The sequence below is a fragment of the Apus apus genome, chromosome 13, assembly GCF_020740795.1.
Source record: "Apus apus isolate bApuApu2 chromosome 13, bApuApu2.pri.cur, whole genome shotgun sequence".
In the NCBI taxonomy this organism is placed as follows: domain Eukaryota; kingdom Metazoa; phylum Chordata; class Aves; order Apodiformes; family Apodidae; genus Apus; species Apus apus.
The window spans coordinates 17,204,011-17,217,920 of NC_067294.1; the positions used below are offsets into that span (position 1 = coordinate 17,204,011).

The window sequence follows — 13,910 nt, forward strand, 5'->3', positions numbered from 1 at the left end:
CAGTAGTGAAAAGAGTTTGACTGAAGAGGGTGTAGATGCTCCACAATGTGAAACCTGTAAAATTATACTAGAAGAATATGAGCACTGGTGCTGTAAGAACTACTCCAACCCCACAGGGCTGTTTCTACATTTCTGTTTTGTAGAGGCTGTGCCCCAGGGCCTGTTTCCTCTCCCAGGTGCACCAGGGCTTCACTCTGTCCTTCCATAAAATCCTGACACTTGCTCCCATTTCCAAGAAGCCCTGGAATCTGCCACCTGCAATGATCATAAAGTGAGAACAGTCACAGCTCACAAAGAGGTTACTTACCCCATTCTTTGCTGCCAGCAGCAGGTACTTCAGGCCTCTCTTTTCCTTAGGTTGCAGCCCCCTCATGTAGAACACTCCAAGATAAGCCTGGGCCTGCAACAAAACCACCCGGGTTCAAATCAACCAGGATTTCTCCCCTTCATTGCTCCAGTTCTTTTATTGATTTTGCAAGTTGCTGACAGGCCAGGGTGGCTGCAGCAAGAGGATTGTGCTCAGTGCCCTGCCTGCTGCAGAGCCTGCTGAGAGAAAGGGGGGATGACCCAAGAAAAATCAGTCTGACGTGAGAAACACAGCAAAAAAATCACATTTTATCTCTAAAACTCGAAGATACATGCAGTTAACATCACCACACTAACACTGAAAAGACCCAGAATAGGGTTTCTGACTGCACTGGGGAAGTTGGAGCCAAAGAACAGCTCCTACTCGTGAGCTGTCCATCAGATCCAGCAGATGCACTTCCAGGAACAGTGTGCTACATGAGGCACAGGCACTGCCAGGACAACTGGCACTGGCAGCAGAAGATGGCACATGCCTAAATGCATCTCCTGAAGAGTGGGAAAGGAGGGGAGGGTACACAGATCCATGTGGATGAATCACCTTGAAAAGTCACAGATACAATATCAGGATCAGTTCTCATGGAAGTTCCTCCACCAAAGCAACCTGTACTCTAGGAATAGTGAGGAGATGAAACACAAAAAGCTGCATTTTCAACTGTGGGTCAGGTTTCCTGAGCCAATGACTAATCTGGGTGTCTAATCTAAGAGCCACATTAAAAAGCCCAACAGCAAAACAGACAAACAACACTGCTGACACAGTGAGTACCTGGCCATGTCCCACGTGCAGGCAGGGATGTCTCCCATGCACTGTCAGGAATATAAATATCACAGAATCACAGAATGTTGGGGGTTGGAAGGGACCTCTGGAGATCATCTAGTCCAACCTCCCTGCCAGAGCAGGTTCACCTGGAGCAGGTTGCATAGGATGGCATCCAGGTGAGTTTGGAATGTCTCTAGAGATGGAGACTGGGCAGCCTGTTCCAGTGCTCTGCCACCCCCAAAGTAAAAATGTTTAGATGGAACTTCCTATGTTCAAGTTAGAGCCCAAACCTTCTTGTCCTGTCACTGGGCACCACTGAAAAAAGACTGGGATATGTAGGAAAAATCCTGGTTCCAGTCCCACAGATGCTGCTTTCCAGGATGTCCTGTGGTTCAAATCCTTCAGACAGTGCTCTCTCTGCTGGCTCTGGCCTATGAACTCCCACACTGTGGTCACTAACCTCTGTAATCCCAGCCATTGCTGCTTGCTCCAGGAAAACCACTGCCTTCTGCTGCCTGTCCCACTCTTCCTGGGGTCTGTGGCACAAGAGGTACCTGGCGTAGCGGTACTGGGCCATGGGGTGACAGCTGCTGGCTGCCTGGGAGTAATAAAAAGCTGCCTGGGAGAAGGAGAAACATACTCATGTGATTCAGGTAATACAAGCCCTCCAACAGGACCTGACTCCCCCCTTGGCCAGGACAAGCTACACCTGTCTGGATCCACCAGGAGCTGCACACCCTTCCCCCAGCAGCTCTCCCAGCTGAAGAACAGGGGATTGTTTCGGGGAGGCAGGGGACTGAGATGCCACCAGAGCCCTCCAACCACGCTGCCTTCTCCAGCCCCAACTCCCCGTGCTGCAAGGGGGGTGCAGCACCCCAGCTCCCTCCGTGCCGACCGGGATCTGCACCGTGACTCCAAAGGAGCCGCCTCTGCAGATCTTCCCGGCGGCAGAAGCTGCAGGCGCCGGCTGCACGCACTAGGTGGCAGCTGCAGTTCAGGCACCCGAACAGGACGGGCTGGAGCTGGAAAGAAGCCCTGGGAGGTGCAGCGGTGTTATAAACACGGTAACATGACAGGTTTCTCCTCGGCACTCTCCTGGGTGCTAGTAGCACAGCCTGTGTACCTAGGAGAAGAGTTCAGAAGCTATGAGAAAGGGGGCTCAGGAGCACATCTCCGGGGGGAGCTCTGACACTGAAGCCAGCTCTGCAAACCTGCAGTTTGCATTCTTTCCAGCAGCTTCTAAAGAGACTTCAGAGACTGTCACACCCAGGCAAAAGGAGAAAAGTGCCTGTGCACCTCAGCAAGCCCACTCTCCTGCTCTGGGCTGCAGAGGTGCAGCCCTACAGGACGTGGATACCTTTTCCAAGTCTCTCTCGGTGCCTCTGCCGTGCTCGTAGCACAGACCCACGTTGAACTGGGCTTTGCTGTAGCCTCGGTCTGCTGCCAGCTTGAAGCAGGTGTAGGCTATCCTGGCATGGCCTGCCCTCATGCTTTCAACCCCTGAGAAGAACAAAATGTCAAACCAGGGATAAAAAGAAAGCAGGCAGAATGCAGCCTCGAATGCAGGAACCTCCCCCTACCCTGCTCCATTCCTGGCTGGCTCACCACCCCTCACTCCACAGGACCAAAGTTTCCACAGGGGAAAAAGGGCAACACTGCCTTTTAGGAATTCCTTGTAGGACCATGGGCTAACACAAGGTATGGTTTGCAGAGAAGCATCTTGCTTTTTTAGGGCTGCAACTAGTGGTGTATATAGGGCAGGGATTGTTGTGTTGTTTTTTTTTTCCTGGATCATTGCATCTTCCTTCTGCTCTTCTTAGAGGTGCAATCCTGTAATTGCTTTTTTCTGCTTGCCAGGAAGACTGAGATCTCAGACAATGAAAAGGGATACAGGGATGTGTCAGCTCGTGGTGCAAAAAAGACAAGAGATGGCTCAATTTCCAACTACAGATGTCAGGACAACAGTGCAGGCTTCAACCAAGCCTGGATTGAAATATGCTGATATAAATCAGGTGGCAGGATGGAACAAAGGGCAATAAATCTCTCCAAGCACAGTTGAAATTGCTGAAAGGAGGTTTCAGCTTGGGTATATGCTATCCCTGCCTTTGCACAAGACCTGCAACAACTTGGAGGTCCTTCAAGAAGAGATATGTGTGATTTAAGGACAAAACCAAATCCGAGTCCACGTTACCAAGGATATTCAATGCAATGGACATGTCAATCCGGAAAATCTGCTGCAACTGGAAAGCAGCTTCCTCTAAATGCCCTCGCTGAGCTGGGTCACCCTGAGGAGTTAAAAGAAGAAAGCTATGAAGACAGCAAAACCATACAAACCTTCCAGGAGATTCTCTCTGGGAAACTGAGCAGTGAGACATTTGCACTGAGCTATAAGCTATCAGAGGGTGATGTAATCTGCTGTCATGTGCTCACCAAAAAAATCTCCCTTTCCTTCCCAGCTAGGGAAGCTGTGTGGACATTGCTGGCCTGCCCTCTGGCCAGGGAGCTTGGTGTAGCCTCTCAGGTGTCATCAGGCTTTTCAGAATTCAGCAAACACCCAACACGACTGCCGAGTTCCCCTTCTCACCCTTCTTCACCCTCCACATCATGCCAACAGCACAAACTGTCTCTGCCAACCCTGCACTGACATCTCTGTATATGCTTTACACAACTCAAGCTGAGCCCATGCTGTCAGCTTACTGAGCACTGCAAGCTCCTAATAAAATCCTGCACAGCAGAGACTATGTCTTCTCCTCCTCGGTAATGAACAGTATTTTTTACTTGAGCACAGCTCTGGGAGGCAGATTAGCCCGGCCTGCAGCTTTGGCTTCCCAGCTTGTGCACACATTTGGTGCCACCGAGTGGCAGCAGTGCACGCTGCACATCAGCTGAGAGGCTTCCACGCTCGGGGAAGTCAGGCAGCAAAAATGTCCCCTGCCACCCAGCAGCTTCAGTGCTCAGCCAGAGCTTGCAGCTGCTCACACAGGACAAGGCAGAGTCTCCTGAGACCTGCCCCGTGACTGACAAACGAGCTGGAGACTCTTCCTACGGGCCTTGCAGAAAGTGGCACCTCCCAGGATGGGGAGTTGGATGCTCATCCCCTCAGCTGATCAACTATAGAATAATAAAATAGTTTGGGGTGGAAGGAACCTTAAAGGTCATCCAGTTCCAACCCCTTGCATGGGCAGGGACACCTCCCACCAGCCCAGGTTGCTCCAAGCCCCATCCAACCTGCCCTTCAACACTGCCAGGGATGAGGCAGCCACAGCTTCCCTGGGCAACCTGGGCCAGGGTCTCACCACCCTCACACTACAGAACTTCTTCCTAATGTCTCACCTTAATCTCCCCTCTTCCAGTTTTAATCCATTCCCCCTCATCCCATCCCTCCCTGCCCTTGTCCCAAGTCCCTCCCCAGCTTTCCTGGAGCCCCTTCAGGCACTGGAAGGTGCTCTCAGGTCTCCCCAGAGCCTTCTCTTCTCCAGGCTGGACACCCCAACTCTCCCAGCCTGGCTCCAGAGCAGAGCTGCTCCAGCCCAAGGATCATCTTTGTGGCATCCCTTGGACTTGCTCCAGGAGCTCCATGTCCTTCTTATGTTGGGGACTCTAGAATCAAGCCAATGCCTTCCTGGTGGGGGAGCAGAGGTCATGGCCATGTCAAAGAGAGGATCCCCCTCAGTTAAATACTAAATGTATTTCCACTGTGTCACAGTGTCCTTGAGGAATTGCTCAGCTGACTGATATTTAAAACGGGGAACTGTCTGCACCTAAGACTGTGAATTGCAAGGAATTAGCAGGTTTAATCACAAGAACAATAATTTATGGCCTTGTGACTCTCAAGCTGGTGCACCCTCTTCAAGCCCCAAGTGTCTTCCTCTCTACAACCGACAAGAGCCAGTCCTGATTTGCAGCTTTGGGAGGAGTGATACCACCTGCTCCAGTCATGGGTTATCTGGTCAAAACCAAAATAGCAAGTGTGTAATCACCTAGGGGAGGATTTCATCAACATGCAAATACACAAGGGCTCCTGGATGGGGTGGGGGTTGTTTGTTTTGTAGGTTTGGTTTTTGCCATTATATTTCAGTGCTTTTCTACCAGCACCCCTGCTGTACAGGCATCTTAAAAGGATGGAGATGCCAGCTTGTACTTCTTGGAATTTTGCTCTGGCTAAAGCAGAGGGCAGGACATCATATCTTCCTTTCTCCTGGCCTCCAGCTGTGCTGGGCAGAAAAGTGTCTTTGGTGTGAGTGGACTGTTCAGGCTGTGCTTGGGGTGGCCCTGAGGTGTCCTCCTCTTGGGAAGAGGCCTCAGGTGCAGCTGGAGAGTGTGAAAAATGAAAGCCTACCTTGGCACTGTGGAGAGCTGGCCCCAAGCTGGAGCTCTCAGGGATTTGGAGCTCCCCTACATTAACACAAACAAACAGAACAGAAAAGAACCAAAAAAGCAGGGTTAAGCAATGCTGTATCTTCACCTCTTCTTCCTTTACCCATCTTCTCTATTCCACAGCTCTTTCCTAGAGGACCAATCTCCCACCCTGCCAGGGACATTAAGAACAGAAGGAACACCAACCAGTCTGACCTTTGCATCCAAAGCCATTGAGTGCCACAAGAAAAGGGCCCTGCAATCTGCAGCTGCCTAATGCACCCCCTCCAAAAAGGCCCCCAGTCTTGATTTGAAGACACCAAAAGGCAGAGAATCTCCCACTTCTTCTCCAAGTTCATTCCAGCAATTTGTAATCAATGCTTTAAACCTCTGTGCCTCATTGCAAATTAAAAAAGGTTTCTGCTCCCAGGCACTGGCTTTTCCAGGCTTTTTTTGCTCTTTACTAAAAAGCCCATTCTCCTTTTGAAAGTCCTGATCCAACTAATCAACCCCTCTTCATTCCTGTCTGTGATTCTAAACAGACTGTGCTGCTCATGTCTTTCAAATGAAGTACTTTTCTGCCCAGGTCGAATAATTTTATGACTTTTTTGTCACTGTTCTGAATTTTCAACATTGTTATTGAAGTATGGACCCTCTCACCAGTGTCACAGGAAGGGTAAGATTGTCTCCTTACTGGAATTTGTAACTGCCTAGTTTGCATCTATCAGAACTGTGCTCCAATTCCCATTGCCCAGAGCATCACACCGAGATCTCACGCTCAGGTGCTCGCCTCCTTAGCTCCTTTTCCAGATAATTTCTTTCCAGGATATTGTTCTGCTTCTGCAAGAGGATGATCAGATGTACTATTCTGCCTGCATGGGATGCAGGCTCAGGTGATCAGCCCAGAGCACCCCCCTCGCTCATCGCTGCCCTCTTAAACCACGCTGCCACAACCATGTGTCCAGCCACTGTCTGACCAGTTTCCATCAGAATTATCTAACAAAAAAAGATCTACAGCCAAAGCTGAACCACCTTGCTCTGAACAGCACCGTGCTGGAAGTGATTACCCAAGCAATTATGCCAGCTCCTCTAAGAGGATGGTGACCTCCAGCCAAGGGGACAGAGAGGCCAGGGCTGACTGAGGCCGATTATTTTTAACCTGACTCACCACGAGCAGCTGGATCCCACCAAACACCAGGTGCTGAAGCCTGGAAGACTCCAAGGCAATGCTGCTAAGGCAGCTGTGCCCTCCCTGTGTCTCCCTGTCCCCTTCTCAAGCTGTGTGGCTGCTGAGCAGAGCTAATAGGAGTGAAAAATCAGTCCTTTTGGGAGCCCAATTCCTTGATTCCTGGCACTAGACAGCACTTGTGCCAGCCCAGCAAGAAAAGGAGAGTGCAACCAGCAGGACTTCTTGCAGTGCCTGCCCCGTGTTCCAGCTGCAGCCTCATTATTCCCAGATAAACAATCCCCCTCTGGCTGTATTCAAATGTATTTTATCTGAACAAGCTCCACTCACCCAACAAGCAAGATCGCTGTGGCAAACACAGCTCCTATTCATCATCCCATCCAAAATCATATCATCTATGAATTTATTAGTTGTGCTTTACATTTGTTTTCAGATTGGGCAGAAAGTTATCTGATCTTTTGCAGGGTAAGACTCTCTTCTCCTTCAGGTATCTCCCTCATGACTTAATTTGGGTTTTTTTTTTTGCCATACGTACAACAGCAGAGCTTATGAAAAAAGAAGCTTTTCCTGCATTAAAAATTCTCCCAACTGTTTGTTTGAGCCACGTTAGTACATTCAGGCTTTCATGAAACTTTACTTTTGGCAGAGACATTTCCTCCTAAATCAGAGATTCACCATTCACTGAGAAAACAGGCTGTACTGTGGACAAATAACTGCCCCACGAAAAACCAAAGAGGAACTAATTAGGAAGTTTATCAGCTTGCAAAACTGGCTCATGCCCCTTTCCCACTGGAAATCCCTCCTCACCCAAATCCCAGTAATCTCCCCAGATTGGAGTTACCACTCCCAGAGAGCATAAGGTCATTTGGAAGAAAACACAGGGACTAACTGATCCTGACCCCCAGTTCCATCTCCTGAAGGACTAGATGGATGAATCCTCTCAGAGTTCACCTTGGAGACTGGGAAAAGCCTCAAATCAAAATTCTTCATGGATATTTAAGACTCGCAGCTGCCCCGACACCAGGGAGACCATCTGAACACAGTGCCTGGGTTCCTTCAGCAGTAAACTGAGGAATAAAAGGCAGCACAGAATCCCACCCCACCTCAGCAGAACAGGCCAACCAGCTTAACCTTCAACCTGACAGTAGTTGACACAAGGTCACCCCAACTCTTTGCTTCTTGTTTCCCAAAGAATGGTCAAGCCTCAGCACAACTTCATGCAATATAATTCATTGCTACATCAGACACACAGAACCACATTCTATTATCCAAAGGTTCTAGCTTCAAAGCACAGAGCAGCTGGGAATACCACTGTTGGAATTTTCCATGTAACTTTATTCCACAGAATCCCAGCCTGGTTTGGGTTGGAAGGGACCTTCAAGATCATCCAGTTCCAACCCCCCTGCATGGGCAGGGACACCTCCCACCAGCCCAGGTTGCTCCAAGTCCCATCCAACCTGCCCTTCAACACTGCCAGGGATGGGGCAGCCACAGCTTCCCTGGGCAACCTGGGCCAGGGTTCCTCCTTCCACTGTCTTAGCTACAGCATAAGCACTTGGAAACACATCCTCATCTTCCAGGAAGGATTCCTGGGCAGCCACAGCTTCTCAGACCATCTTCAAACATGGGCTATGATGTAACATGACTGTGCATCCTTTTTCCCATGCAATCTTGCAGCTCTTGGTGTGCTGGATGCCCAACACTCACATATGCAGCAGCTAATAAATATTTTTTTTCTTTCCCCACTGTTCATCCTGTACTAATCAGATGTTGCTCAAAGCTAGCTTCAAATGAGGAATTAATAATCTTCTCATACACAGTCTAGATTGCTCATCCCACAACATCCAAACGCTCCACAAGAATGAATTCACAACGAGAGCTGGAGAGAATCCAGGATTTCTGCCTCATGGAAAATTTTAGTGTTTCCAATTGGTTTCATTGTGCTTTGAAATGAAAACACACTTCTGCAATGTCTGTAATCTCAGAATTGAAATAACGAATTTTACAGTTCTGCCAGGGGTAAAATACAACTCCCCAGGGCAGCATTCAGCTGCTGTAACACTGAGACTGGCTGTAACCACCTGCTTGTTCACTATGTGCCTTTAACTTGCAGCAAAAAAGCTTCTAGTGAGGCACAAATTCCATGAAAAATAAAATAATAAAATAGGATGTGATTATGCAGCTGAGGACTTGCTGACAGTAATATCCAGAATGCTATTTATAGCAACTTTTAAATGAATTTCCTCGAGTTTTCTTTTTAAACACAGTAAAAGTAATAGATTCTATCATATTGTGTTATGTTAAAACTGGGATGGTTCATCTGCAAAGCAGGGATGTTTGACTCCATCACAAAGATCTTTGCTATCTGAGGGAAGGAAGCAGCTGACAGCAAGAGCAGATTGTCACTGTACACACAGACCAGCACCAGCAAGGCTGGAGATTGACTGAAACACTGAAAGAAAGGGTGAGGACATGGAATTCTCTCTAGAAGGTCCTTTGTCATTGCTGCCAAGAGCAAACTGGAGAAGTGAAGGTACATTCTGCTCCACTCTGAGTTCTGGAGGGCTGTTCTCTAATGGCAAGACTTTGCTACCAGATTCTCCTGCATCATCTGCCAGGCGTCTGCTCTTCCCTTCCTTCTGCTCTGCCCAGATCCTTCCTGCATCCTCATTCAGCCTCATTCTCTCTCAGTAGCTAAACACCAGAAATAAAAATAAATCCTAAACCTTAGGCAGCTTTTTCTGTAGAAAGCAAAACACACTCTGAGGGAAAGGTATCACCAAGCTTCACACGAAAACTTCCCATGGAAAGATTCCTGAGACTTCTTGTATGACAACCTCCATTTTTTTCAGACTCTTCAGGGAAATTCACTCAAGTCTTTTCCCCCTGATTTCTCTCAAGAAATGCCCACAAAATGGATGGGCAGCATAATGTAAGAATGTAACCTCAGGACTTATTTATTGAGCACAATCAAATTATTTCTGACACACATTATCTCTGACAACTGACAGTTGGAGATGCTGGGGCAGCAAGTGTAAGGAACAGGGATTAGAGAGTCACACTTTTCCTGGCAGAACTTGCCAGCAATCAGCTGTTCTGTGATCTTCTGAGCAGGAGGCTTCTAGTGGACCAATTAAGTTTAATTTGAATCTGTAATTTTACCTCATCACTTCTTGGAACCCATTTCAACTTCTGGCTTGTAGCAGTGAGTTCCACAGCTGGCCTGTGCCCTGGTCAAACATATCCTGCTTTTTTTCAAACTTGCTACCTGAGCATTTTTGTGCTGCTCAAGAATGTGTATAATGAATAATACTGTCCCAGCTCAGCCTCTCTCAACACCTTCAGTCTCACAGAACACCAGCACACCTGCTGCCTCTTCTTTTTTAAGCTGAAGAGTTAGTCTCTATTTGTATCCCATTGTCTCCTTGACATCCTTTTCTGTGCCATCTTTGTTACTGTTTTTAAGCCAGTGCCTTTTCCTTAAGTGTTCCAGAAGTGCCTGCACCTCAAACCTCACACAAACCTCTGATACTGTCTTGTCCTCAGCTCCTTCCTCTGCAATAATTAACATTTAATTGGCCTCACTGCTGCTGAGCACTGACTTAACCTTATCAAAACCAGATCCACAGTGACTTTAAAGGTTCCCTCTGCAACACAGTTATTCATTCAGCACTCCTTGTTCTGCATGTGTATTTACAGCCACATTCCCCTGTGTTTACTAATTTAACCTACCTTGGGATTACCCTGGCTTTAGCTCTCTTGCAATCATTTGCTGTGACTTTCACCGTTGACTGTCCTGAATAATTCTGGACCATTTGCTTCTTCTGCCACCTCACTTGTCACCTCTTTTTTTTTTTCCAAATCACTGCTGACTGGGCTGAACAGAACAGGTTTCAAAAAAAAGGACTTAGGGGAATCCAACAGTAACAGCTCTTCATTTTGAAAACCACTTTTTGAATTTAAAGGTGTTACTGGCCCAAAACTAGCCCCTCTGCCTTCCCTCACATCAGCTTTATTTCTCCAGATAGCTTTGTTTTTGGTCCTGACTGAAAGACTTTCAGCAAGCTAAAAGCTGGATAATCTTGCTCCACATGCCTCTTGACTTCTCCAAAGAACTCTTAATAGATTTACAGCTGTCTCACTGGAGAGAGCTGGTCTGAGAAATGGCTTCCTAAATCCTTCCAAGACCTTTGACTCTTTGATATAGCACACTCATCCAGGTATCCAACACCTCTATTCTGTAACACAGTTTCTATCAACTTCAAATTACTGGGTTTGCAGTTCTGTGGCTCACACAACCCCCCTTTTAAAAGCCTGTGTCCAACCTGCCAGTGTTCATTCTTCTGGCCATCCAGCAGATTGAAGCACTGGTTTATAGATCATCGTTAAGAGGCTCAGAGCTTCTGAAGAACATCTGAACAAAGAGCATGTGGCCTCAGTGACTTGCCACTGTTCAATTTACCAGTTTGCCTAAAAGCTCCTCCTGTTGACTCTCAGTAGGAAACTGTTTGTCAGAGACAGACACACACTCACTCCTGCATGTTCTGCTGTGCCAACTGAAGGCATCACTGTCTCCACTTCCTTCCCACCACTTCTCCCAGAGGTCCATGCCCAATGATCTGCCAGCAAGGCAGCGTGTTTGAGCTCTTCCTCATACGCTCCAGGCAAAAGCAGATGGGTTAAACAGTCTAATTGGCAGTTTAGGTAAATTAACCTGGCTGTCTTCCTGGAGCTAATGAGGAGACATGGAAACAAAATGCTCCATTTGCCAACTGGTGGGAATGGTAACCTCTGGCAGGAGGTGGGTATGCTGAGCAGTGATGGGCAGGAGCTTAAATCAGCACAGAAGACAAGACAAAAAATCTGCAAGAAAGTAAAGAAAGGGGAAATGAACCCCTCTGACCTTTCCTGCAGCACCCAGCATCTGTGGGATGGATTTTTGTGTGCCTCTTTGACACCATGACCATACCGTGCCCTCTTTCTACCTGCTGAAGGTTTTCTGCCTCTAACATCTTCCCTAAAGCCATTGTTAGTGTCTCTGCATCTAGTGAGCAGCCCTGCTGTGGGTCTCATCTGATCTTCCTTGGCATGACTTTAAATTTAATGTGGTCAGACATGCTTTCCTGGATGACTCCCATTTTTTGTGAAGTGTATCTTCCTATTTTTGTAAAACTCGCTGTTATGAAAAGATCTTTGATACCTCATGGAATCATGGAATGGTTTGGGTTGGAAGGACCTTAAAGATCACCTGGATCTAACCCCCTGCATGGGCAGGGACACCTCCCACCAGACCAGGCTGCTCCAAGCCCCATCCAACCTGCCCTTCAACACTGCCAGGGATGGGGCAGCCACAGCTTCCCTGGGCAACCTGGGCCAGGGTTCCTCCTTCCACTGTAGTCTTAGCTACAGCATAAGCACTTGGAAACACATCCTCATCTTCCAGGAAGAAAAGGATTCCTTTAGTTTCACACCAGGTACACAAGCCTCCCAGATGGATGGCACACTATTCTTCTGAATCCTTCTGACTGCAAACATCTGCCCACCAGGAAAGAACAGAAAGCAGATGCTGGCATGGGGTGGCTCAGGCAGATCACTGCTGGTAAAGCTGATGTCCCCTGCCCAGTCACAGCCTGGGATCCTCCCTGCCTTCAGGAACTTTTTTCCTCCTGTCCCTGGACTCTAGATTCATCCTTCTGAAGTTCTGTCTTTCCACTCTAACCCATCTCCTCAGGGTCAATAATTGGCTACACACTCCTTGGCTCCCAGCTTTGCCTCGGGGAGACTCAAGAGACTCAGAAATCCTTCTGCCACAAGAATCCTGTCCTGCAGCATGTTGCACATACCTGCTTCTGCCCAGGGCTGGCTCTCTCCTTGCCCTGAGGGGATGCCTGAGGATGAGTTCTCTGGTACAGCCTCTGGACTTCCTTTCTGCAAGAAGTGGGATCCCAGCTGTGTACTGGCACAGCTGGTTGAGGCTTCAGTCACCCCTGGAATACAGAGTGCAGAGCAGTTCTGTTAGCTGTGCAGTGCCTCTGTAGCAGACAACACTGGACTCTGAATCTACCCAGTGTCCTTCTCTGTTCTGCTCTGACCACAAAGCCAGGCAGGAGGAAAACTCAGGGAGCAGAGTCCAGAATGGCTCACAAAGGTAAGGACATGCAGGATGCAAAGTGGGATTGCACCAAATTGCTAAGAAACAGTGAGACTGCCCTGACAGACACCAGCCCTTATTCTCCTCAGAGCGCCTGAAAGCTTGTCAGCTTCTCACAGCAGCTCTTCTCCAGGCATGGTTCATACATCAGGAGGCAGACCTCAGAAGCCAGAGCTGCTAACCTGTCTGCTCGGAGGGCAACGAGGCGAGCCAGAGAGCCCTGCGCTCCCTCCTGGTGTCGGGCAGCGACCTCAGCCACGAGATCTGTCTGACCAGCTGCAGCAGCAGCGCGCCGACTGCTCCCTGAGGAAAAGCAGAGACAAATCAAGGAAACCCGTCCCACTCCGTCCTCGGTCCCCTTCCCAGCCCGGCCACAGCTCCGTTTCGGGGAGCTCCCCTCCCTGGGCTCTCCCCTGCCCGCGGCTCCTCACCCAGGTGACGGCCTCCAGCACGGAGCAGCGGGGCACCAGCCCAGGCAGCGGCCTCTGCCTTCCTTCTCGCTCCCTTCCACCCCGGGGCCGTCCATCCTGACAGCCGGGCGCCCTGAAACGACCACAAACACCAAAACCGCACACACCGTCAAGGCCGTAAGCTCAGCCCCTCGGGCGCATTGCCGCCACCAGCAGGCCCCGGGGCCGCCCCGGGGCTCTCGCTGCAGGCCCGGCGGGCTGGGCCGCACTCACCGCTCGGTGCCGGGGCTGGCGGGGCTGGCGGGGCTGGCGGGGCCGGCGGCGCAGGCCGGGCGGGCAGGGGGCGGCCAGCAGCGGCCCAGGCCGCGGCCCAGCAGCAGCAGCCGCCACATCCCGCCCGCGGCTCCCGAGGGCGTTGCCAAGCGACGGCGGCCTGGGCCATAGAGACGAGGGATGGAGCCAAGGGAACGGCGAACCCCGCAGGGGCTCCCGCCGTCGCTGGCGGCGGCCCCGACACCGGGGGAAGGGGAGAGGGGAGAAGGGAGCGGGCGGGGCGGTGAGGAGGGGCGGGGGGCGGCTTGAACCCGGGGGGCGGGCAGGGATAGAGCGGCGCCGCGAGCATAGAGTGGGGCTAGAGCGGCGCCCCGCCCGGCCCGCCCCCAGCGCGGGGAGGGCGCCAGGCCC

At 50.0% G+C, this 13,910-nt stretch overlaps 1 protein-coding gene across 2 annotated transcripts in view; it reads right to left on the bottom strand.

Annotated features, from left to right (window-relative positions):
• The window catches only part of DELE1 (DAP3 binding cell death enhancer 1), a 23,953-nt gene extending 10,322 nt beyond the window's left edge, over positions 1 to 13,631 (bottom strand). For both annotated transcript variants that reach the window (XM_051630901.1, XM_051630900.1), the window contains exons 1-9: positions 13,500 to 13,631; positions 13,248 to 13,359; positions 12,999 to 13,119; positions 12,509 to 12,652; positions 5,463 to 5,518; positions 3,315 to 3,408; positions 2,481 to 2,623; positions 1,584 to 1,742; positions 308 to 400 (exon numbers count right to left, since the gene is read on the bottom strand). In XM_051630901.1, the coding sequence (XP_051486861.1) occupies positions 308 to 400; positions 1,584 to 1,742; positions 2,481 to 2,623; positions 3,315 to 3,408; positions 5,463 to 5,518; positions 12,509 to 12,652; positions 12,999 to 13,119; positions 13,248 to 13,359; positions 13,500 to 13,618 (1,041 nt within the window). In that variant the 5' untranslated portion in view covers positions 13,619 to 13,631. The remainder of the gene's footprint in view (positions 1 to 307; positions 401 to 1,583; positions 1,743 to 2,480; positions 2,624 to 3,314; positions 3,409 to 5,462; positions 5,519 to 12,508; positions 12,653 to 12,998; positions 13,120 to 13,247; positions 13,360 to 13,499) is intronic.
• Positions 13,632 to 13,910: the final 279 nt, after the last annotated feature.